Source organism: Ictidomys tridecemlineatus, chromosome 3, assembly GCF_052094955.1.
Source record: "Ictidomys tridecemlineatus isolate mIctTri1 chromosome 3, mIctTri1.hap1, whole genome shotgun sequence".
NCBI lineage: Eukaryota > Metazoa > Chordata > Mammalia > Rodentia > Sciuridae > Ictidomys > Ictidomys tridecemlineatus.
In genome coordinates, this window is record NC_135479.1 from 47,420,929 (window position 1) to 47,447,759 (window position 26,831).

The 26,831-nt window shown below is 42.8% G+C and overlaps 1 protein-coding gene and 1 pseudogene across 1 annotated transcript; both read left to right on the plus strand.

Annotated features, from left to right (window-relative positions):
• The first annotated feature begins 12,694 nt into the window (after positions 1-12,694).
• LOC144375640 (olfactory receptor 2T3-like) lies at positions 12,695-13,662 on the plus strand (annotated as a pseudogene).
• Positions 13,663-21,162: 7,500 nt separating this feature from the next.
• Positions 21,163-22,303, plus strand: LOC101971548 (olfactory receptor 2T29). The gene has a single exon (XM_078041265.1). The coding sequence runs from the start codon at positions 21,262-21,264 to the stop codon at positions 22,222-22,224; it is 963 nt and encodes a 320-aa protein (XP_077897391.1). The 5' UTR covers positions 21,163-21,261; the 3' UTR covers positions 22,225-22,303.
• Positions 22,304-26,831: the final 4,528 nt, after the last annotated feature.

Genomic DNA, 26,831 nt, shown 5'->3' on the forward strand with positions numbered 1-26,831 from the left:
AATTCTATCTTTATTGTGTTACAAAACAGCACACGTCACTGTGGAAACCTTGGGGAAGGTGGAGAAGGTGAGAGCAGGAGAAGCGGTGGCCTGCATAGAGACACACAGGAGAACTCAGCCCTGGCGCCAGGCAGGCATCTCTGGGGTCTGCCAGCAGGGAGATGGAGGCCTTACACATTCCGCTCCTGAAGCTGACCTGGAAGGAACTTAGCAGATGCCTCCACTCCACCTCTGACCAGGGCTGGACGAGGCCTTCACCTTCTTTTTACTCTGCAGGGCTGAGCAAGGCCATTGTCGCAGATGGCAGTGGACATCTGTAGTCTGGATTTTCCAAAGAGCCAACACTGCCTTTGCATTTGGGGGATGACATATGTTTTTATTTATCTTTCCGTACAACCTATTCTTCCCTGCAGGGGCAGAAAGTCTCACTTTTCAGGTCTGTGTCATTCCTCAAACCATGTGGGTCAGATTCTCTTTTCTAGTTAAGGTCCCCGTCAATCTGTCCCTTTCATTCATGGACTGGGCCCATCATATCAGCCCTAGTCAGGGGCATATCTGCAGCCGCGTTCCCTGCCAAAGATTAGAATTACCCCATCCTTGACTGTCCTCTAGAAACTAAGAAGACTCCCAGAATCTTCCAGAAGGTCACTTGAGAAGAGATGTGGGAACTCACCCTGCTGTGTGCACAAGTCTTCGATTGAGTGTGGTCACCGGGTCAAAACATTCATAGAGCCTGGTGCAGTGGCCACGCCTTAATGCCAGCTACCAGGAGGCTGAGGCAGGAGGATCACATATTTGAGGCCTTTCTGGATGACTTTGTGAAATCCTGTGTTGAAATTAAAAAGAAAAAAATTCTGGCAGAGTGCCCCTGGGTTCCCTACCAGGTATCACACATCAACAAATATATATATATTAAAGATCCACACACTGATGTGCCAAGAGCCAGCATCAGGGTCCAGGATGACCCAGACTTGCCTGTGGAGGGAGCAAGTACACAGCACCACCACACCTGGCCCTGCCTCAGCACACTTGGTCCTGCTGCCTGTCCGCTGTCAGCTGAGCTCGGCTCAGGTGTGTCTAGAACAGGGTTGCCCTGGCCTTTATCTTGGCATTTGGTTTTGTCTTGACATGGCTCAGCTAAGCCCTGGACTTGGTCTAGGCTTTGGTTTTGATCTTGACAACCTTGGCCTTGTGCTTTACCCTGCTCTGTAGAAAGAGGCTTCTATATGCTCCTAGATTTGACTTAAATCTAGGTATGTCCAAGTCTCTGAATGAGCCCACTAACTCATGGTGCTCCCTCGGGGACAACTGCTTGGTAGACAGCACCTGTCATCTCACTGGAACACCCAGGCAGAACATCCACACAGGCAACAGGACAGGTCCCAGTCCCTCCTTGAGCAGCTACTGTCTGTGTCCTCCCCTGGAGGGTGCGTCTAGTAGCACACAACGTATAGGCCCAGGAGCAGATGGGCCTGGGTTCTGGTACATGCCCTGCCCCTTGTTGCTTAGGTACCACTGGCAAAGTCACATAAAACCCCTGAGCATCCTTTGCCATTTAGAAACTGAGGCAATCATGGCTCTCTTACAGACTGGAGGCAGACGATCCATGACTTCAGGTGTGTGGAGCATCCTGCCAGACTCAGGGCAGAAAAGGTGCTGTCACCATATGAAAGTTGTGCCCTCCCCAGTCTTACCAGCAGGGTGGAGCCGGGAGCTCCTCCTACCTTCACCCTCAAGTCAGCACCCTAACTGGGAGCCTCCTCCCCAGCAGCCTGCAGTTCCTTTCCCCCTATCCCCCACTTGCTCTGTGCTCACATTATCTCCCCTCCCCTCTAACTTCCACTGTCTGGCTCCCCCTTTAGCATCTAGAATACCCACAAGGAGGCTCAGTCCCACTCCTTGAGCTGGGAGCTGGTGCAGAAGCACATCAATATATCAACGTTTATCAGAAGTCTCACTGAAGATGATTACAAAATTATAAAGTTAAGCTCTCTAATTAATGAAATATATATATATTAATATACCAATTAAAATGAAAAATGGTAAAATCTAGTAGATAAAAAGTAAAACTCTAAGTTCTATTTCTGAAAGAATTTCCTGAATTCACTCAGATTTCTTTTTACATATGGCTACTTATTTTTTTTTTAGTTCAGAAGGAAAAAGAATACAATTGCATATGTAATTCGTAACCAACTATGAAAAAAACGTATAGTAACACACAAGAGTTGTGGAAAGGGAGGAGTCTATCAGGAGGTGTCATGGATCAAGAGACCTTTGGGTTTTAGGCAGGGGGATTGAGGCAGGAGCTCGGGGAGTGACAGGTGATAGTGGACATGGATAGGACAGTTTAAATTAGAAGCACCATTGAGGCGCTGGATCTAGACTAGCACACCAGTTCTTCCTTGGTGACCCAATACATTAGAGCTGAAGAGGAGCCAAGAGCATTTGCCCTTGTGCAGACGTCACCACCAGAATCCATGTAATTTCCCCAGAGCTGGTTGGTAGCTGTCATCAAGGTTGTGCTCAACTAAAACCACCACATGGAACTGAGAGCAACAGACAAATGTCCACATGAATCCTGGAAAGGACTTTCCTAAGAATGTGAGTTGAATGTGGCTCCTCTGAAAGTTGAGGATAGAACATTCCTAGAGCAGCACTGGAGAGGCGGGGAGCTTTGACAGCCACAGCCCCTCCCCAGGCACTTCCTCAGAGCCCCCGCCTCCTCTTTTTCCTCAGGTTGTAGATGAGGATGTCAAGCGTAGGGATCACTGTGGTGCCCAGCACAGCTCCTATCTGGGATTGCTCTGGTGTGTGGGCAGAGCTGGGTGTCATGTAGATGGCGGGAGGAGCAAGTGTCCAGGCTTTGTTCCTACCCTTTAGAGAGTTTATCCTGAGGACAGTGAGGAAGATGACAGTGTAGAAGGCCAGAATGAGAGGAAATAAGACCAGCAGGAACACAATGGTTGACACAAATTCCACCATCTTGGAAACTGATGGTCAAACATTATTTTCACAAGACATTCTCAGAATGGCGAGCATCTCACAGAATAATGGTCAATCTCCCTGGAGCCACAGATAAGGAAGTGCATGGGGTAGATGGCATGCACAAGCACTGCAAGAGCTCCTCCAGCCCAAGGCAAGACAACTATCTGTAGACAGACCTTGCACGATTGTTTGGGGCATATATATTTATCATTGTTATGGCTTGTTGGTATATGGTTCCATTGAGTAGTATGTAATGTCCACCTTAATCCCTTTTGACTAACTTTGGCTTGAAGTCTATTATTATTTGATACAAGGATGGAAACCCCTGCTTGCTTCCAAAGTCCATGTGAGTGGTATGATTTGTCCCAACCTTTCACCTTCAGTCTGTGTATGTCTTTTTCTATCAGAAGAGTCTCCTGGAGGCAGCATATTGTTGGGTCTTTTTTAAAAATCCAATCTGCTAATCTATGTCTTTTGATTGGTGAGTTTATGCCATTAACATTCAGGGTTATTATTGAGACATGATTTGTATTCCCAGCCATATTTGTTTAAGTTTGTTATTTAACTTGACTTGATTTCTTTCTTTGATTCTTTTTTCCTTTAGGGTACTCCCTCCCTGTGCTGATTTTTATTGTTGTTTTTTGTTTCCTCTTCATTGAATATTTTGCCAAGGATGTTTTGTGGTGTTGGTTTTCTAGCTATAAATTATATTCACTTTTGTTTATCATGGAAGGATTTTATTTCATCTTCAAATCAAAAGCTTAATTTTGCTGGATACAAGATTCTTGGTTGGCACACATTTTCTTTCAGAGCTTGAAATATGTTGTTCCAGGATCTTCTAGGTTTCAGGGTCTGTGTTGAAAAATCTGCCATTATCCTAATTGGTTTTCCCCTTTATGCAATCTGATTCCTTTCTCTTGTGGCTTTTAAAATTCTCTCCTTATTCATTATCATGTGCCTTGGTGTGGATCTGTTGTGATTTTGTACACTTGGCATCCTGTAGGCTTCTTGAATTTGGATTTCCAATTCATTCTTCATGTTTGGAAAATTTTCTGATATTCTTTCATTGAAAAAATTGTTCATTCCTTTATTTTGGATCTCTATGCCTTCCTCTATCCCCATAACTCTTAAATTTGCTCTTTTTATGTTATCCCATATTTCTTGAATGTTCGGCTTGTGGTTTCTTACCATAATCACTGTGTGGTCTATATATTTTTTTTCATTGTATGAGGCCAACTCTGTTGGTGATGCTTTTGTTTGAGCTTTTTATTTGGTTTATTATTTTTTTCATTTCAAGTATTTCTGTTTTTTTTTTTAAATTTATTTTTAGAACCTCTATCTCCCTGTTGAGGTGATCTTTTGCTTCTTGGACTTTTTATGTAGCTCCTTGTAGAAGTGATCTTTCACTGCCTGTGTTTGCTGTCTTGTATCTTCATTGAGTTCACAGAACATTTTAACCATGTACATCCTGAATTCCTTCTCTGTCATTCCCCTTGCTGTGGCTGGCAACGATTCTAATGATGTGGTGTCTTCATTTGTTTGGGGCACCTTATTCCCTTATCTCTTCCTGTTGCTTGGGTGTCTTCCTTTCCAGTTCTGTGGGTCTAGATTGTTAGTGTTTTTACCCTATAAGTTTGTAGTGCTCTTGTAGGGTTCCAAGACTTCTCCTTTGTGGGGAAGAACAATGTTAACAGATCTTAATATCAAAAATATACCACCTATGAACAATTTGTTATTATTAAGACATTTACAGTTTAGTCTCAATGTCCGGAAATGTTGGATTCAATTATTATCTAAATATAATCAGTAGTTTTGTAAAAAGGTTTACAGTTTCTGAAAGTGGACAATAAACTGGGGGTAGGGCTTAGGACAATATGCTGAGGAGGTAGGATGTGAGGATATAGAGTTAATATATCAGAGGAAGTATGAAGGAGAAACCTAGTAAAGAGGATTAGTAGCAAGAGAATAGATAGGAAGTAATTTAGGGTACGCAAGTACATGATGTAGTGGTTTTTAGCCCTAGTTCCCTCCTGACCTGCGGGAGAGATGGGGAGAGCACGCCCCAACAGGACAAGCCAAGAAAGGAGAGGGCTGACTGACCACCTGCACCCAGCACTCCCTCACCAGAGGACAATCAGACACGTCAGGGAGACCAGTCAAAGCAGGATCTCAGTTTATTGAGAAAACACATATATATGTTTATATAATGTACAGTAGCCAATCAGGATAAAGGTCAGCAGGGTGGGGAGAGTTCACGTGTATACCCATCCTATAGGTAGTAATGGGTGACAGGAGCTGTCCATGAGGGCAGAAAGGTTCTGAGCCTATCCTAGAGGTGGTCTGATTTTTCGACACAACCCATGATAATGCCTTCTGGCTGATCGCCAGGCACCATCCTAGCCATGTGAGGCCCCAGGACCAGGGAGTGGGTAGCAGCCTGCAAGTTAGGTTTCCTCTTTTCTGATGCAACATGCCCCACATGTTACTTCATGCCTTACACATGGGATGACAGTGGAGTACATAAAACAAACACACATATGTATTTACAAAATACAGATGTTAAAACAGTAAAATTTGGAGGAGGAAAGAAAAATGAAAGAATAAAAAGAAAAAGAAAAAAGGGGCATATACAACACCTCTATATTATATTATTCAGATGCCTTAGTCTTCAAAGTCATATTTCATACAAAGTTCTTGGTTTCACATATTTTGGGGATGTGAGGACCTGAGGATAGAGAGTTAGAAGAGAAAAAACCAACCAACCAACCAACCAACCAACCAACCAACCAACCAAAAAACCAAAGAAGCCAGGGTTCTGGCTGGATTTAGAGATCGGTATCTTTCTTCTCTTCTCATCCAGTAGGTGGCATTGTCTGTTGTAAGCTGGTGTCTCTGCCCTCTGGATGGTGGAGGTAACCAGAGTGGGAAGAATATTCTTGGTGCAGGCTCCTGGATGTGGGGAGTGGCACCCACCAGTCTCTGCAGAAAGATTGCACCTCTCGGGTCTCTTTTTGGAACAGCTCGATTGTATGATGTGAGCACCTGGTACTATCTCCCTCTCTTGCTTGGAGATTTCCCAGTTCCTGGTCTCTCCCTCTCCCCCAGCAGTTCCCAATTGAGGAAACTCTCACCCCGGGGCTCTGGCGGGCGGCTCTCTGGTGGCACTGCACACCTGTGTTGGGCAACTACTATGTTGGGTTACCACCGCTGGGGAAGGGGGGCAGTTGGAAATGGTACCTGGCCCCTGGAGATCCAATCTAGGCACTGCCCCCAGCCAAATGGCGAGAATGTTGAGTCAAGATGGCAGCGGCCTGCTTTCAGTGCCAGGGTGTCTGGTGAGGTGAGGGAACCTGGTGAGATGGGGAGAGCCAGTCCATGGTATTGTGCTATGGGTAGGTAGCAGCTGAGTGACTTGTGTGGGAGTGAAGTCTTGGCGATCTGCAGATGTGTTGATAGGTGATTCTCCTAAGGTGCTCACCCAGTTTTGCCTGGACTGGAACTTCGGGTTTTGGGTCTTGCTCTAATGCCAGGCTTTCTACTCGAACGCTGAGGCCTGGAGCTCTGCATGGGGTAACAGCTCTGGTGATTTCTACAGAGAGCAGATAGATAGGGGTCCTCTTAGAGATGTAGTATTCCGACTAGGCGAGATCTGAGGATCTGGCGGCGCAGGGCACAGGGTGGCTCACTCCTTTCCTGCCGCCATGTTGTTTCCACCTTCCTCCCTTTCTATTATTTGTATTCTGGATGACTGGCATTCTGACTGGAATGAGACAAAATCTCAATCTGAAGGAAAAAAATTCCATATTGCAAATGTGATAACTAACTGTTTGGGTTATTTTTAAAGAATGGAGAGGAAAAATAATTTTTTAAAAAGTTTAGCCAAACAAACATAGCCCTTTCCTTGAAGCAGAATCCAGGGTGAGAAATCCTGCAAGTGTCACAAGACAATCTGCTGCAGCCATTCCAACATCACCTGTGCTTGAGTATCAGTTCATCTCACACTCACTTCACCCTAGAGAAGGTGAAGGAAACTGAGCTGGTGGTTTCAAGTGTGACTGTTGCTCAGATAGAGAATTAGCAAAACATCTTATCTAAAGAAAAGCATTTGGCAAATCAAGTCATTTTATCTCCTAGAAATAATTCTTAAGGTTATTATTTTAAGTGTGACTAAGTGAGATGGGAGCTCCTGGGAGGGGAAAAGTTGTTCAGAAGACCATTTTGCTCACAAGGCAGGACACATAGGGGCCAGAAAAGCTGTGTCAGAGAGCTGGACCAGACCCAGAGTCCAAGGAGTGCTCCCCAAAGACATTAGGGTCACTCTCAGCCTAGGCTAACTCCTCACCCAGCAGGGACAGGATGAATTCCCCTTAAGGTGCTCTATGATGGAGGCCATCACTACCTGTAGATCAGAGACCTCACCTGGGAGTCACCCAGCTTCTTTTGTGAGGGTTGTGGTTGCTGCTTTCCCTCTGTGGGCATCTGGAGTAAAGGGTGGATCAAGGACCTACAGTGAGTATCCTCGGTTCCACATCCAGCCGGATCATTTCCCATGCTTTCCAGATTTTCCTGTAAAACAACAGGAGACAGAATTGTCAGGTGACTTCATATCCTTTAAAAAGTACTCCAGGAGTACTGCTTACAAGAATCTTGTGACAAGTTTTTACACCTTATCACAACATATTTTTGCACATCATGTTTGAAACAGATCCACTTTTATGATGTATGGTTGGTTCTTGTCATATGTTGTGTTTATGTTCAATACAGTCATTGAGCACACTGAATTAGTTAATGAAGAGTCATCACCCCAAGGCAAACACAGGCTTAAGTGCCTGGCTGCCTCTGGTCACGGCATCTCCATCTGTTTCCTGTGTTCCCCTTTATGGACTTACACATTTGATATACTCATGATGACAGAGCACCGTGACCTCACTGAGTCAGTTAGCACTAAACTTGTTGAGCTCAGCACCACACCTGAGGGAGGCTGAGCTAGCTCACACTAGGTCCACAAGCTGCACACAGTTTCCTTGTTTCCAGTCACATGAGACAAACTCAGGCCTATGCCTGGAGACCACTTTGAACAGAAAACTTATCCACTAACAAATCTCAGAAACATGAAAAGAATCACACAGGAGCACCACAGGAAACACTTCTTTATAGCATGACAGCTGATTGGGAAGGCAGAGTACAATTTCCTACACAGCTGGGGACATGCACATCTGGTGACAAAGTTTCTACAGCGCAGTGCATGTCTGTGGACAGCCACAGAAATGTTGTGATCTCAAGGTGACAAATTCTGATGAATAGGCAAAGTCAAAAAAAAAAAGAGGATGGAACAAGTATAATTGATCAATCACTTCAGCTCTCCGTTTTCATTAAGACATTTTCTCAAACAAAATCCATGTACAAATAATGCTATATTTTAAAACAATTTTCTTCGTACATCCAAAATTGAATTACAATCCTTTTAAAATTCTGGAAGCATGTAACTTCACTTTATTTGGGCATTTTTGAATATGAAATCCACCCCAATTATCTTAGTAAGTAGATAATGCTTAAAATTTTACTCTTGTGAAATTATGCCACTTCCAGATTTCTTATATTTTTGTTTGTTTGTATATTTGCCAATCTTTTAATTTGTATACATTTTCTATTAATTTTGTGTGTTCTATAAAGTAGCATGCTTGTGGATTCTGTTTCTTAATTTTTAAAAATATATGTATTCAGGAATTATGATTATACTTCATTCCCCCGTGCTTCCCCTTTCCCTCTTTCCCTCCTCCAATCCCCATCCTCTATGGTACTGGTCTCCCTTCTGCTTTCATTTTTCCCACTTTTTCTCTCTAACTTCAACATATGAGAGAAAATATGCAATTCTGGACTTTCTGAGTCTAGCTTATTCCCTTAGCATCAAAGGATCAAAAACCTAGGAATTGTTCTCCTGTCCATCTACTTCCTTGTTGCTGGGTAGAACTCAAGTGTGTGTGTTTGTGTGTGTGTGTGTGTGTGTATATATATATATATATATATATTCACACAATTTCTTTATCCATTCATCTTTTGGCAAGCATCTGAGCTGGTTCCATAACTTATTGTGAATTGTGCTGCTATACACAGGGCTATGCATATATTGCTGCAGTATGCTGACTTTAATTCTTTAGAATAAGTACCAAGGAGTGGTATAGCTGGGTCAGACCACTGCTCATTTCCATGATGGTTGTACTAGTTAATGTACAATCCTACCAACAGTGTAGAAGTGATCATTTTTTTCACATCCCTATTAGCATTTATATTATTTGTATTCTTGATGATTGCCATTGTAACTGGAATGAGATGAAATCTCAATGTAGTTTTGATCTGCAATACTCTGACTACTAAAAATAGTGCTTCATATATTTGCTTGACATTTGTATTTCTTCTTTTGACAAGTGTCTGTTTAGTTCATTTGCCAAGTTATTGATCTGATTATCTGTATTTTGGTGTTAAATTGTTTGAGCTCTTTATATATATTGGATATTAGTCCCCTATATGTAGTTGGCAAATATTTCTTCCCCTCTGTAGGTTCTTGCTTCTCTCTTGATTCCTTTATAGTGCAGAAGCTTTTCTAATTTGATGCCATCCCATTTTAAACTCTTGGCATTATTTCCTGAACTTTAGGGGTGCTGTTGAGGAAGTTGGTATCTGAGTTAGTATACAGAGTGTTGCTTCTATGTTTTCTCCTGGCAGTTGCAGAGTTTCTGGTCTAATTCCTAGGTCTTTGATCCACTTTGAGTTGACTTTTGTGCCTGCTGAGAGACAGAGATCTAGTTTCATTCTTCCACCCTTGCATCTCCAGTTTCCCCAGCACTGTTTACTAAGAAGCCTGTCTCTTCTCCCAGACATGCCTTTGGCATTGAGGTCTCCACAGTTCAGCAAGCTCACCTTGCCATGCCACTACTGCTCTGCTGCTCCTCTATGCTGTTGGGCACTTGCCATTTCCTGCAACTTAGGCTCAGGCTTAGTTTTCATCTTTGAAATGCAAGCCCAGTGTCAGTACCTCACCATGCTGGGAAGTGCACACATCCCGCCCACTGTGGGCACCAAGAGCGGCCTCCCACCCCTCTCCATTTGAAGTTAGGTAACAAGGAGACAGATCTTGAAGGGAGGACTCTAATCCCAGAGGCTGGAGGGCGATGGGGAAGGAGGTTCACCCCATCCAGAAAGAAGGCTTAGACCAAGTTTGGATGTGGGAATAGAATGTGTCTTGAGATTCACAAACACAGAGTACCCAGGCTGCTTGACTGGATTCTGAGAAAGGACAGTGATGTTAGCGTCTCCCCTGAGATCACACAGTCAGAAGCAAGGAGGGCAGCTGGGCTGCAGCTGTGGCCCGATGCCCTTTGCAGTTGTGGTCTACACCTGTCCCTGGTCTTCTCCATACAGCCGGGTATCTGTGTGGTTGGCCACTCACGCAGAATCAGAAGGGACGATTTGGAAGCTGTTTTGATTTTAACATGTCAGGCAAAAGTTCCTTTGAACTTTGGGGCTTATGGAGTGAAGTTGGACATAATTAGGAGACTGTTACAAACGGTGAATGGGTTTCATGTGACCCTACTATGGGATTACAAGTCTGCCAGGTGGCATGGAGAAGGCATGTGGAGTCCCTCCCCTTGCTTGATTAGGGTACTGAAGGGAATGCTTGATTGTTTTGAAGAGTACTTGAAGCAACTTTGGGGTGGTACACAGAAGCGGTTACAGACTAAGAAGGAGAGAAAAGATAGGACCTTTAATCCTGTCTGGGTTCCTACTCTGATTATGTTCTGAGTATATTCTGCATGATCTTGCCTTTCTTAAATTCAGATTTAGTTTATAGAGTGAGGCTTCATAAATATCAAATATGAAAACATTATTTTAAACTGGAAAAAATTGCTTTTAAAAAATGTGCCATATCCTCCTGAAAAAGATGGAGATTTGTTGTTTATTTTTCTTTTTAATATTTTTTAGTTGTAGATGGACACAATAACTTTATTTTGTTTATTTAGTTTCATGTAGAGCTGGGTTTTGAACCCAGGGCCTCACATATGCTAGGCAAGTACTCTATCACTGAACTACAACCCCAGCCCCAAGATGGAGTATTTTATAGCTTCACCTCAAAAACGGCAAATATGTGCAACTCCCATGTTTCTTGTGAGTGGAAAGTTACAAAAACAAATCAAAAGCACAACAGCAACAAAAGTCAGAAAGATGAACCTCTGGAGAAGCTTAGGATTGCAGGTGCCTGGTCATAGTGCAGGCCAAGCATGGGGTAGATGGATAGATGACAAGTGGTGGCTGCAGGTTCCTCGGTTCCCCCAGGGAGCTGGTCCACGCTTGCTCAGCAGGTGAAGGTCACACAGCAGGTGCTCACCTCAGCTCCCTCAGGTGAAGAAGCTGCTTGCTGATGTAACTCCCTACTTGAATCCTAAATGTACCCAGTTGCCTGGCTTTAGGATAGGGACAGCTTCACTGGATTGCTGTGGTGTAGATTCACTCACTGGAGAGCTGAGGAGTGAAGCACAGGCTTGCCCTGCCCAAGTTTTCTGAACTCTGCATTGGGAACGTGACCAGGGAACACTGTGGATGCTGATCCTTGCTTCTGTCTCCTGCATGATTCCCACTTGAACTTTCCTAAATGCTCACTTTTTCTGCCTGCCCACCGTTCACTGTGTTTTGCTTTGTGTGTACCTGCATCTTGGCTGCTGTGTGACTTTTATCTGTGTGCTGCTCTGCCCTGGCATTGCAGCAGCCCTGGGCTGACTAGCCTGGGCCAGTCATGGAACTCCCACCCCTCAGTGGTCTGCAGCCTGACATCTCCTTAACTCAGAGTGCAGGACAATTGTCCACATGCCCAGCGTGTTTTCAGCCAGTCAGCTGAACACCTGCAGGTGCACCTCAGGTGAAGCTGTTCCTGAGCAAAGCTGTGGATACCAGGGGAGGACTCTACTGGTTTTCTGAGTGGAATGCAGGGCTAGAGGGTTCCCTGGGACAGGTTGAAGCTGCAGAGATGAGTTTTAGAACAACTGCTTCCCCTGGTCCTTCAACTACATTCACTCACAGAGTCATTGCACATGGAATGTTGGGCTCTATTTTAGGGGACAAATGGCATCCTAAGAAGGAAAAAGAAGTGCTTAGTTCGTTTTCAAACTAAATAGTGGGTATTTAGGGCATCTCCAACTTTTATTTCTGCCATTTCTTATGCATATCATGTCCCTGCAGGGTGGTTAGTGGATTAAAACCCTTAGACTTCATGTGGGTTTTGAGGGTGGCCAGCCGTTTCTGCTCCCTGCCCTGCCATGATGGAGACATATGAGGAGAGAATACTGAAGGAGACTACAAGTTTTCAGAAGGTTTGGGGTATGATTTTAGCTCCATTTATATTATTAATGTTGACAGATGCCTCCCTGTAACTTCCAGCACTGAGTCCTGGATGAGCCAGCAGGTCCCAAGATTCAGGAGCAGCTTCATCCAGCTTGCTTAATCCAGTTACTTGGGGCTGCACACAGCTTCAGTTCCCTAAGATTTAAACTTAGGATTCCACCTCAGTTTAACCCAGTGTTTGGAGAAATAGCTCAAGGTACATGTCTTACCCAAGCACACTAGGACAGTCACGCAGGTGTGATGGAGGTAAAGTCACAGCCCTCATTGTTCTTAGGTGAAACTAGCTGATAGATATGCATGCAGGGAAGGAAATTTCATGGAATCAAACTTGAGCACCAGTTTCATCCTTGTGGGGCTCTTTGGGGACACCCCAAATGCCACGCTCCTTTATATTATGACCTTCATCATTTTCTTGATGGCCCTAGTTGGGAACGCCCTCCTCATTCTTCTCATCCACTCAGAGCCCCGCCTCTGGACCCCCATGTACTCCTTCATCAGCCAGCTGTCTCTCATGGATCTCATGTACATCTCTGTGACCGTGCCCAAGATGCTGGTGGGACAGGTCACAGGAGACCATATCATCTCCTCCACAGGCTGTGGGATCCAGATGTTCTTCTACCTGACCCTGGCAGGAGCTGAATGTTTTCTTCTGTCGGCCATGGCTACGACCGATATGCTGCCATCTGTAGACCTCTGCATTACCCACTGTTGATGAACCACAGGGTCTGCCGGCTGATGGTGTCCGGATGCTGGTTCCTGGGAACACTGGATGGCTTGCTGCTTACCCCCATCACCATGAGCTTCTCCTTCTGCAAGTCCAGAAAGATCCTGAGCTTCTTCTGTGAGATCCCTGCCCTGCTGAGGCTCTCCTGCTCTGACGTCTCCCTCTACAAGATGCTCATATACCTGTGCTGCATCCTCATGCTCCTCGTGCCCACCCTGGTCATCTCCAGCTCCTACACCCTCATCCTGCTCCTCATCCACAGGACAAGCTCAGCCAAGGGCCACAGGAAGGCGCTGGCCACCTGCTCCTCCCACATGACCGTGGTGTTGCTCTTCTTTGGTGCCACTGTCTACACCTACATGCTCCCCGGCTCCTATCACACAGTGCAGCAGGATATGATGGTGTCAGCCATCTACACCATCCTCACTCCCTTGCTGAACCCCCTCATCTACAGCCTCCGCAACAAAGACATCACGTTGACTCTGAGGAGCCTGGTTCAGTCAAGGTGGTGCCACCGAAGGGTCGTGAGAGGAAACCTAAGAGGGAGTGCCTGGGAGTGAGCCTGCTTCTCTCCTCTGTCCCTTCTCCTCTCCTGATCTCTCCTGTCTGTTGTCCTTGGGACCCAGGGCCCAATGTGGATCCCTCCCTCAGTCCCACTCCCCTGCCTGGAGCTTCTCCTCCACTCTACTTATTTATCCTGTTTATCTCAGTGTATTTTACTTCTTGAAATCCATTGAAAACTGTCACTTTAGTTGACCTAGCATCTTTTTCTAACCTCCCTCCATCCTGGGTTCACAGGTAATATCCGTGAGACCTAAGTGCCAGCCTTAGCCTTAACAGAGACTCACTGTGCAGACCTCAGACCTTGTAGAGCCCTGGAGGGGCCATTGGCTGCTCCCTCACTCTCAGCTGCTCTGTAAGACATCACTGATCTGTGATAATCATGTGCTCCCAGCAGTGTGATACCATGCCTCAATAAGTACAGAGGGACATAGTTTTCTCAATGTTAAAAGAGCTTTGATTCTTCACATCATGTACAACCACAAGAATGAGCCCTAATTAGAATAAGTTATACTCTGTATATGTATGATATGTCAGAATACACTCTACTGTCATGTATATCTAAAAAGAACAAACTTTTAAAAAGTGAGCTTTATGGTGTAAACACCAGTGGTTTTAATACTACTGAAAAAAAGTAATTAATATTAAAGTCCAGGGAGATAATAGGTTCATCTAATTTTACAGGATGTAAATAAAAGTGGCTTCATATATAATTCTTTGGAATTCACACTACTGTAGACAGTGGTGTACTGTATTTACATTGACTACAAAAACTGTCTTGGAGGATGGGAATTTAGGAAATGCATACGTCTAAGCAATTTTCTTTTGAATTTATTTATTTATTTATTTTGATACCAGGGATTGAACCCAGGAGTGCTTAACCACAAAACCACATCCTCAACCCTTTTTTATTTTAAATTATGGGAGAGGATCTCACTAAGTTATATAGAACCTTGCTTAGATTGTTCTGCTTCAGCCTAGCAAGCCAAGCTTTTTTCTTTGAAACTAGGGAAGCCAGTAAAATGATTTTGGACTGGTGACTAGTCTGTGCCCTCCCTGCCAAGTATCATGCTGCCAAGGATATGTCTGTGTGTCTACCGCACCAGATCACGGTTGCTTTCAAGACCAATACAACCTGTGTGTCGAGTGCTTCTGGAATGTAAGGAGGTGGGAAAACATACATCATCTCTGACTAAGAGGCAAGAAAGTGACAGGAGTCCTGAGGTCATCAGTCATGCCAGGTGGCACCCTGATCTCACCTTATTTACCACCAAGGAAGGGAAGCTGGGTGCTTTGGGGCCAGAGCACCATCATCAGGGCTGAAAAGCAGCCTCTGCCAGCCATGGCAGCTCCATACTATGTTTCTAGCTGACCATCACTCCTGCAGGTTTTATTAGGGGAATTTGCCTGAATTGGGTCAAAAGGGTCATCTATGAAGAAAAAGGAGATTGTCTAAAGGTAGTACAGGTGTACAGACTGATGTGATTAAACTAAATACATAAAAGGAACAAAGCTGATCAAGTGAACACCAGCACTGTAAGTCATCCTAACCCCATCAGGGCCTGGTTGGTATCATTGCACTTATTATTTTTTTGTTGGTGTCATTGGGAAGTCCTGTGCAATCTTCCATCAAGTTTATGGGATTTTACTTGGCTTTTGTTTTCTTGGTTTTTAACAAGTGCTTTGCTTATCTGTTTACCACTCTGGAGAACAATGTGCAAGGGGAAATGGAAGTCTTTGTTGAAGTTGCAGATGGACTCTGAGGTTTAGATAGAGATGTGAAAGGGGAGGCTTCCCAGCTGCCCTCTGAGTTCTAGCCACTGCCACTCAACTAATGAAGAGCCATGTGACCTCTGACAGCCTTTGGAAGCCTGTGACATTTCTCATGTCATTTTTAAGATGAGGAAGAGAAACTTCTTAATCAAATTTCCTGAGGAGGAGGTGCCCTGGGCTGCCTTGAACTTAATGTAACAATTAGTTTTTGGAATTATTACAGTTATTATTATGCCCTGGAACACCTGACCATAGGTGCCTACCCCACGCCAATCAAGTGTGTGGGCACCCACAGTGACTGTGCGTGGTTTCTGGAGATCTGCTTTCCCTGGCTTTATACTATTGTGTTTTATGCAGTTGATCCCTGTTGTAAGTACCATGGATTTATTGATTTTTATGTGTAGGATTAAATTGCCTAACTATACCATTATTTATTAATACCTTCTATTGTTGATGAATGTATATGTTGTCTTCAGTTTTTAGCAATTTCAAATAATGCTCCTATCTACATTTTTGTACTTGTGTCCTATTAGCATGATTTTTAAAAATGATTGTTATTAATAATATACTGTCCATTAAAAAAAACTGGAAGAAAGGATTTTGAAAGTTTTTACCATGAGGAAACAATTAGTTTAAGGGAATAAATTTTTGGCTGAATATGAATATTGCATAATGTATACATGTGTCCAACATTACATAGCACCCCATTAATATGCACATTTTTACATTTTTTGTAACAGTGCAAGTTAAATTGAAATTTTAAAATCATTGTTATTAAGTACATTACACTAATTCAGATAGAACACTATAGTTTATGATATGTTTTACTATTTTTTAAAAATTTATTTGGTACTGGAGGTTGAACCTAAGGACACTTAACCACTGAGCCTCATATCCAGAACTCTATATATTTTATTTCGAAACAGGATCTCACTGAGTTGTTTAGGATCTTGCTAAGTTGAGGCTGGCTTTGAACTCACAGTACTCCTGTGAGTACTCAGCCTCCCAAGCCCCTGAGATTACAGGCCTGTGCCACCATACCTGGCCTATTTATTTTATTTTTAATTAACTAATTATAATTCTATAACTTGAAGTACAATGTGGGTTTCAATATTGATTTGTTGTATATCCTAAGATTAATAAGTGAATCCTCATCCAGTGAGAATGGCTATCTTAAAAAAAAAAAAATAGAAGTAACAAGCCCTGGCAAGGGTGTGAATCACTCCCCTGTTGTAAATTACCTGAAGAAAAATATATTAGGAGTGATTTCTATATAAGCATTTTTATTTTTTATAAATGAGGGATTTGAGCACAGACTAACTCTTTCTCTTTAGGCAAGGAATGCATTGGAGTCTAAATCATTCGATACACAGTGACCACACTGGGTTAGCACAGTAACAAACACCATCTATTTCATTCTGAAGATATTTGCTGCAGGGGCTAGGCTACAAAGTAACCAGGACCTAGAGTGAGGATGGTGGAGTAGAAGTGAGTGTGTCAGCCAGGAACCCAGAGTGTTCCCTCTGCATCTGCTATCTGCTGTGTGCTCCCTGCTGAGTTGGGGAGGAGACTCTGCACTTCCAGGCCTCAGGGAGGTCACCATAGCAACCCTGGGAGCTCATGTCCTGCAGTGCTGCCAGAACTGCAAAAACTGTTTTTTGGGTGTGGGAACCAAGGGAAATCCCTGTTGCCTCCAGTTGCCACAGACTATCTTCAGAAAGGAAGAAAACATGCAGCTTCTTTCTTCCTCCCACCCTAGAGAATACTCCCTGGGCTGGGACTCACAGTCTTATAGGAAACCAGGTGGCCAAGGAGACAGGATAAGCCATCTGCAGGCTGAAGCCCTGCAGGTCAGGTGGCTGCAGCTCAGGAGGCAGCCTGACCAACAGACATTGTGGACCAAGGCTGTCACAAGACCTCCATGTCAGGGGAAATGATCAGCATTGTTCCAGAACATATACAGGAAAAATGTTAAGAAGGATTTGGCTGCAAAATGCAAGAGACTGGGCTTGCTTCTTTCTGCCTGTTTCATCCCAGCTGCTATGATGTAGTGTACACTCAATAGTTTGTAGTTTGAAGGCAAAGTATAATGTGAGTCTGGTGGTGGGGAGGGGGAAGGCAGAGGTTGGGTAATTGATTAAAAATTTTCCACTAAATCGGTCATATTTTCAGTATTCTACAATCTGCATGACCTTATTGAAAATAAAAGCAAAAACATCAAAATTCAATGCAACACTAAAGCAAACAAGATGATCACTGAATGACAGGAAACAAGGAGCACAAACAGGGATTAAGAGAGTCAGGTGGAGCTGCTAGAAGGACCACCCTCCGGGTCCCCACAGCACTGACAGGGGTGATGCTTTTGACACATCCATTGAACTCTGAGTATTAGTTTCCATATATGGGGAGATAACAATATATCACACAATTTTCTGGGAGATTAAATGAAGATACACACACTTAGGACAGTTTTTTTATACACTGAACAAGGACTAAGGCTGTGTCTTAACTGACTTAATACATTTCATCAATCAGACCTTATAGACAATGTGGGATTTGAGACGATTTAACATTGGTAAAGGTTTTGAGTTTAACAAATACAGATATAGAATATAGATATTGAACAGTATGAGAATGATCCAGAACTGTGCCAGAGAGCTCTGTTGCTTCCTTAGATCTAACTGCAATGTCCTCCATGTCCCAGAGGGATTTGTCAACAGGCAACTCCCATCCAATCTCTTGTGACTACCTACACCAGGGGTAATGTCACTCTCCTCTTCCTGGTGACTTAGCCAGGCCACACTCCCTGGCCATCTGAGTGAGGTACATCATTCTCTCAGGTGAGTAGAGATAAGCAGGTGGCACTGGGAACTCAGGGCCATTGCTGTGAGGGTCTTGCTCACCTGCTGTTGAAGTATGCTATTAGGTCCTGACAGCATTTCCTCATTTTTCTCTATCATCTGTTTTTCTAAAGAAAAGAAATGTGTTTGCATCTTAAAACTTTCGTGTAGTATGTTTTTTAATTGTAACATCTTAAGAAATAAATGTATTTTTATTTCCAATTATTTAGGGACATAAGAGTATGTATTTATTTTTAATGTTTTGGATGGCAGCAGGATGCTGAATTAATTGTCCCAAGACTGAAATTTTGCAGAGGGAGAAGGATTATCTTTACTTCAAGTGGGGGTGACTCCGGGGGGAGGGGGTGTCACAGTAATGCTGGAAGCAATTCTCCTGAGCATGTTCATGTTTCTCCAAGCACAAGGATGGTGGAGTGGACCAGATCTGGGATGTGGATGGCAGAGGGAACATGGTGCTTTCCTAGGGTGCTGAGGCAGCAGAGCACCCTAGGGTGGGACGTGGCCCTCTCTCAGGTCACTTGTGTGATGTTAGGCAGATGCCCTGAGATGCTGGATTGTCAGTCTGCAATAAGATGAGCAGGACCTCAGAGGCTCTGGAGAAGGTGAAGCACAGTCAGAAATCCCTGGATGCTGCTGGCTTGTAATGATGGCTGGGTGTTTTTCTACCAGTACTGTTAACAGTCCCCCAAGTTGAGCAGGCACCAGGTTGTTCCCATGAAACTTAAGCAATTGCCTAGAGAAGAGTAAAAGTGAGCAGGCAAGACAGGCCCCATGTGTGCTGCACACCACGTTCCCTGGTCCCCCTGGTGACCTTGGGGGTTGTTACATGAGGCTCCAAGACAGTGGCAGAGATTGTCCCAGTGTGCCTCCCTCCCCTCACTGCCTCCTCTCTCCCTCCATCTTTTCAGCAAATGCTGTCCAGGACTTCACACCGACTGATGCACTCCAGTCCTTGATTCACTTTGTCCACAGAGGTAAACGGGACAGCAACTCTGTTTCCTCCACAGCGCTCAGACTTCATCTGCCAGCAGGGTGGGATTTGACAGAGAGGAAATCTACACTCGTCTGTCATCGATCTTCTGCAGTGTACTTCAGGTTTGTTGGATATTTATATTAAGCAACAAGTTCATTTGCAGTATTGCTTATTCCACGAGCATTTCAGAACTTTGGACTATGGGTGAGCTGAATGTAACAGTTAGTTTGGGGAATTATTACAAGATAATGAAATGTTCTTGAAACTTGTCATTGTTTTCCTGAAATGCCCCCATGCTAAAGTCTCCCCAGAATGAGGAGAGGTTAGTTTCTTCATGTTGGTAAGGGCATCAAAATATAATACACACCATGTAGAAATTGAAAATTTGAGAAGGTTTAATCTCTTTAATAAAAAAAAATGTGGAAGAAGCCATTATTGATTTCCTCGAGAAAGGCCAGGTATATTTTATGTCCACCGCTGTTCCTAACTTTATTTTGTCACTATTTAAAAATCCCACCTCGAATCTCGTTTAGGTATTTTCCCTGCTTGGACTGATAGTGACCTTCTGAAGTGCAGGCCAGGTTTACAAGCCCTTGATCTTCATCCAGCATCTACACGGAGGCAGCTGAGCATCAAGACAGAGTGGACAACAGTGAGCTGCCCCTGAGGCTTCCCCATTGTTCTGCTAACTCTCTATTTCTCAGTTTCCATGATAATTGATTGTGGCAGTCGATAAAGCATATGATGTTGGAAAACAGTCAAAGCTTTTCTGATGAATAACCTCTAAGTTCTATCCTTGTCCACGTGAGATTAAGTGTAAGAGGCAGAGCTTTAAGATGAACTTGGAAGAGTCTAGGCTATGCTGAAAAGAGATGAGTTTTTCCAGGAACCTGTGCTTAGCCAGAGCCTCACAACAAATGTCTCAGATAGTTGTTTTTATGTTCATGTGAGTATATTCATAAAAATGTATAAAGTTTATATAAGGTTATACAATATAAGTTTTCATATGACATACAGAAATTTTCAAATCCATTTTTTAATAAGCTGTATGCTTCATTTATTTGTGGATCATTTCCTTTCCTATTTTGAATACTAAATTCTTAAAGGTACAAGTAGGTACTAAAATCGGGAAACTGAATTAGTGTCTCTCACAATACTATAATGTTAACAGCCACCTTCAGGATAGCTTCATCAGAACAATTAGTATACACATTAATATTTTAACAGGATTGTGCCTTTGTTCTTTTTCAAGTGGTAGTATTCTAAGAATTTTCACTGCTTTAATCTTCACCAAACGCAAAGCCAAATATTATTCTTGTGCTCCTTTTAGGCAGAGTAGACAGAGGATCAGAGGATCCAGGGAAGCTGGACCCATGTTGGATCCAGCTAGAGTCTGGACCCCTCACCACACGCCCTTTGGAGGTCTAAGAACCTCAGGGTCCTGCCCAAGGGAAGTAAGGCTTACTTCATACAGCCAAGGGACCCTGAAGTGTGGCCCAATCCTGTGAGAAGAGGAGCCTCGAATGTTTGAAATAGATTTCCCCCAAATCATGTTTCCATTACTTTCTAAATATCTCTTATATGAAATATGCCTCTAACAGTTTTTAATGTAGTAGTTGGATCCTTAAACTGGGTGGTTTGGACATACTTTGCCCTTCAGTAACAAGAACCCTTGGAATAATGACCTCACTTTCTGTCTTACACTATTTGGGGCACAAATTTCTAATACTTGTTGATAACCATCACTACCATTCAGAAGTTCTTGACCCTGAACTGTGGCAATCTCGTGAGTTACCAATCCCTTTAATACTTGTTGTTTTACAATTTGTTGAATCATAGGTCATTTCACCTCCTGGGATCTGCAGCCCCTGGAACATCCTCTGGTTGGCACAATCAGGCTGGTGCCCACACGTGTGCCTGCTCACTAGGCATTCATTTCAGCCTTCTCCACGACATTACCCAAGCTTTTTTGGTGGTCCAGGTGGAACCTCATGGACATCACCACCTGGATGAACAATCACACAGGGTGGACAGATTTCATTCTGGTGGGACTCTTCAGTCAATCCCAACATCCATCTCTGCTTTGTGTGGCCATCTTTGTGGTTTTCTTGATGGCCTTGTCCGGAAATGCTCTCCTAATCCTCCTGATACACTCCAATGTCCAGCTCCACACTCCCATGTACTTCTTCATCAGCCAGCTGTCCCTCGTGGACATGATGTACATCTCCATCACTGTGCCCAAGGTGCTCCTGGACCAGATGCTGGATGTGAGTACCATCTCCGTCCCTGAATGTGGGATACAGATGTTCCTCTATGTGACACTAGGAGGCTCAGAACATTTCCTTCTGGCAGCTATGGCCTATGACCGCTACATGGCCATCTGCCATCCGCTTCGTTACCCTATGCTCATGAACCACAGGGTGTGTCTCCTCCTGGTATCTGGCTGCTGGTTCCTAGGATCAGTGGATGGCTTCATGCTGACTTCTATCACCATGACCTTCCCATTCTGCAAATCCCGGAAGATCCATCACTTCTTCTGTGAAGTGCCTGCCGTGATGAAGCTCTCCTGCTCAGACACCTCGCTCTATGAGACACTCATGTACCTGTGCTGTGTCCTCATGCTCCTCATCCCTGTGACAGTCATTTCAGTATCTTATTCCTGCATCCTCCTCACCATCCACAGGATGAACTCTGCAGAGGGCAGGAGGAAGGCCCTGGCCACCTGCTCCTCACACATGATGGTGGTCATGCTCTTCTATGGTGCTGCTGTCTACAACTATATGCTTCCCAGCTCCTACCACACCCCGCAGAAGGACATGGTGGTGTCCGTCTTTTACACCATACTCACACCTGTGCTGAACCCCTTAATCTACAGTTTTAGGAACAAAGATGTTACTGGGGCTCTGAGAAAAATGTTGAGTGTGGGAACTTTTTTCCGGGAAACAATAAAATAGGGAATTTTGGTAACCATGGTTTCTTCTCCTTCTCTCCACATCAGATGATCAAGAATTTCCTTGCCTCAACCTTCTCTGGACTCCTAGGTCATGGTGTCTCATTCATAAGCATCCTTTCAGGGATCAACTTCCTCTGTCCACTCCTTGTGCATTCAAAGTCCTTATGCGACTCCATGTTATATTTCTAAGTGGACAACCCCTTTCTGTTTCATATTATTAGGAAACACATAGTGGATATTTAGAGGAAGTGGTCATGATGTGCTCTACTTATAAGGTGGAGAGAGATAAGGGAAGCGATGAAGCAAAAGGGGATTCTGTGTTGACATGGATGAGTCTAGATAAAGGCTGTGTGGGAAATAATTCTAAAATTCATTTATGCCAATTTTCAAAAATAATCTCATTTGTCTGTTTTTGCTTTTGTTGCTTGTGCTTTCAAGGTTCTACCCAAAAACTTATTGCATAGAATAATGTCATGAAGCATTTTTTTCCTGTTTTTTTAAACCTTTCATAGATTCAGATCTTGATTTATATCTTCAATCATTTAAAGATTTATATCTTCAATCATTTTGAGTACTGTGAGAGATAGGGGTCTAGTTTCATTATTTTGTACATGCGCAACTCTAATTTCCCAGCACCCTTTACTGAAGACACATTCCTTTGCCCAATGTGTATTATTGGTGACATTGCTAAAAAATAATTTGGTTGTAAGCTCATGGGTTTATCTCTATGGATTTGCAGTATCTTTTGAAGTCAGGTAATGTGGATGCCTCCAATTTTGCTCCTTTTACTCAGGATTATGTTTGGTATTCAGGATCCTCTGTGGTTCCATACTAATTTTAGGATATTTTTTCTATTTCTATGAAAGATTTTGAGTATTTTGATGGGGATTGCTTTGAACAGTAGGATATTTTAACAACATTCATTATTTCGATCTATGAACATGGAATAATGTTCATTTATTTTTGCAATTTCCTTTATTGATATTTTATACTTTTCGATCTAGAGATTTTTAATCTCCTTGATTAAATTTATTTCTAGACATATTTTCTTTTTGGTAGCCATTAACTTACGAAAGTTATTAGCTTTTAAAAGCCACTACATTAACCATACATGACTTCTTTATTTATTTTTCAGATAGTTTGCTATTACTCTGTAGAGATGAGACTGGTTTTATATGTTGATTTTGAATCCTATTATTTCATGAATTGGTTCATTATTTCTAACAATTTTTGATGGAGTTTTTTTGGTTTTTTTCCCTGTATAAAATGATGTCTTCTGTGTACAGGGACAACCTATCTCCTTCTCTCCAATTTGGATGCTTCTTATTTCTTTCTACTATCTAATTGCTCTGGATAGATCTTACAGTCGTGTATTAAGGGAAAGTCATCCTGGTCTTCTTCTATATCTTAGAGTAAAGCCTTCAAATTTCCCTATTTGGTATGATGTTAATTGAAGGTTTTTCACATATGGCCATTATTGTGTAGAAATATGTACTTTCTACTCCTAATTTGTAAGCTTTTTTTTTTTAAATCATGAATCGATGTTGAGCTTGTCAAGTGATTTTTTTATGCCTTTGAGATAATTATATAGCTTTTATCCTTTATTTTAATGTGATATATCACATTCATTGTGAATATGTGTTGAACATAATAGTAAATAATACGCCCTGGTTTGGATCCCATTTGATCTTAGTGTACAATATTTTAAATATGTTTTGCTAGTATTTTGTTAAGGATTTTTGCATCTCTGCAATTTTGCATTTCTATAATTTTATTTCTGTTTTTGTGTGTCCATTCCTGGATTCAATATTAGAATAATAAAACATTTATATTATGTTCAAATTTTACGACTTTTTGTGTCTCTGTGGTTGTTTTTCTGTCCAGTATTAAGTAAGAAAGATGCTGAAGTTCAATTTCCCAGCTCCACAAGCTAAGTTGTGACCTTTACAAACTGGCTTCCTGCCCTGGTATTCTACTTGAAAATGGGCCAGGTGCATTATTTAGAGAAATAAAAACAAAAAAATTTAAATAAGAATCATAAACATTTTATTTTAGTAAGAAAGAATTCCCAGATGACCCTAAATACAAAATAATAGTAACCACATAATATCATTGACCTGAACTTATTGTTTCCTTATGTATGAAGAATTATGGGTATCATTCCAAAAATAAAAAAATCCAATGGATAACCTGCAAGCTCTTGTCCAAATGCCAAAGGTTCCCATCGCACCGCATTCTGAGTCAGGTGAAGGTACGTTGTCACGTGAAACTCCAGGACACCAGAAATAAACCAAGGAGAAAGGGAATTCCTCACACAACTCTGTGCTGGGTCAGTCTGGGGGCGTGGTGGTGGGTGCTGCAGCAGAGGAGCAAGTTCAGACCAAGGGCTTCCTCTGCTGATGTCCAGCCCCCCCGCCCCCCAGGGGCTTGCAGAGCAGATCCCTGCTCAGCACTTGGCTTCTGGCTCCCCCTGCAGCACATAGTCACCCTCTGCTTCCCATATCCATCCTCAGTAATGATAACCAGCCTTGTCCTCTTTATCAAAACACATTGTTGGAGAAAATCAGACACTTAGTTGTATTTGTTCATCTATTTACTTACTTTCTCCAAGGACTTGTGAGCTCTATGAATGCAAGAATTTCATCTCTTGTTTGCAGTATGTCCATGGATCACAGCAAAGCACCTGGCTCGTGAGAGTCAGTTGCTACTCAACAGTGACACAATTGTTCTCAGTGTTCCACAAGTTTTTATACTATTTGGCCCCATTTGAAGCTTAATTTCCAAATGAACAACTCCAATTTCCTTTCACCTAACAGAAGTTTTCTCTCTTGTGCTTCTCATGTTCTTGATTTCTTTTGAAGCTTTCTTCCTTTCTGGGAAGACAAAAAATAAATAAATAAATAATAAAAAATCAGTATTCTGGTTCTGTCTGCTAAGTCCAGGGTCCCAATTAATATTATTCAACCAATGTCTCTGCCAAACCTTTTTCACCTCCCCAAAAATCAAATGTTTAAATAATACCAAATTTCACAAACATCTCCTCTGAATCCATCTCTCCCCTGCCCCATCCCTCTCAGTACTGTGTAGGTGTTCTGTGTTTGGGATTGGGGTCTCTACTAAACTTCATGATCATGGCATGCTTGGTGGCTAGGATGTTTCGGTGCAAAGGTACGGAAAGGCCTGGCTCCTGGGAAACTCCCATATAAAAGACGTGGGATGCCTGGCCACTGTAGCAATGTTCTTCAGGAGGGTTTCAACCTTGATCTTAGATGCGTAACTCCTGGGCATAAAGGAAATTGCTTGCTTGATAACTACAATGTTTCACCAACCTCCTGTGCTCCTGGATCTGCCCACATAATAGTAACTTTAGACAATGGACTTTCTTGAGAACTGCACAAATCTCCTAACATTGCATATTGTAACTGTGGAATGTAACTGCAGAATAAGCAACCTTACTGCTATACTCAGTAATAATGTTGTTACGGTACTACTGACCTAATGTAACCTATTGACATAAATAAAGCTTGGCAGCTTGGCCCCTGAGCCACTCTGCCACTTTCCTGCCTCTGCACTTTGTCTCAGTGTCCCCTTTATTATTTATTCTTTACAGTACTGGGAATTGAACTCAGGGACACTTAATTACTGAACCACATTCCCAGCCCTTTTTTTTTTAAATTTAGAGACAGGGACATAATGAATTGCTTAGGATTCACTAAGTTGCTGAAGCTGGCTTTGAACTCTAGATCCTCCTAACCTCAGTCTCCTGAGCTGCTGGGATTATAGGCATGTGCCACCAAGCCTGGCCCATCTCTATTTTTCAGTGAAGATAGTTTCTTTTTTTATTATTAGTTGTTCAAAACATTACAAAGCTCTTGACATATCAAATTTCATACATTTGATTCAAGTGGGTTATGAACTCCCATTTTTACCCCGTATACAGATTGCAGAATCACATCGGTTACACATCCACATTTTTACATAGTGTCATACTAGTGTCTGTTGTATTCTGTTGCCTTTCCTATCCTCTACTATCCCCCCTCCCCTCCCCTCCCTCCCATCTTCTCTCTCTGCCCCATCTACTGTAATTCATTTCTCTCCCTTGTTTTTCCCCCTTTCCCCTCACTTCCTCTCATATGTAATTTTGTATAACATTGAGGGTCTCCTTCCATTTCCATGCATTTCCCTTCTCTTTCCCTTTCCCTCCCACCTCTCGACCCTGTTTAATGTAAATCTTCTTCTCATGCTCTTCCTCCCTACTCTGTTCTTAGTTACTCTCCTTATATCAAAGAAGACATTTGGCATTTGTTTTTTAGGGATTGGCTACCTTCACTTAGCATAATCTGCTCTAATGTCATCCATTTCCCTGCAAATGCCATGATTTTGTCATTTTTTAGTGCTGAGTAATACTCCATTGTGTATAAATGCCACATTTTTTTAATCCATTCATCTATTGAAGGGCATCTAGGTTTGTCCCACAGTCTAGCTATTGTGAATTGTGCTGCTATGAACATCGATGTAGCAGTATCCCTGTAGTATGCTCTTTTAAGGTCTTTAGGGAATAGTCCAAGAAGGGGAATAGCTGGGTCAAATGGTGGTTCCATTCCCAGC

What these genes read in the sequence shown, in the direction of transcription:
- LOC101971548 (XM_078041265.1), top strand. Translation starts at nt 21,262, where the DNA reads ATGGACATCACCACCTGGATGAACAATCACACAGGGTGGACAGATTTC.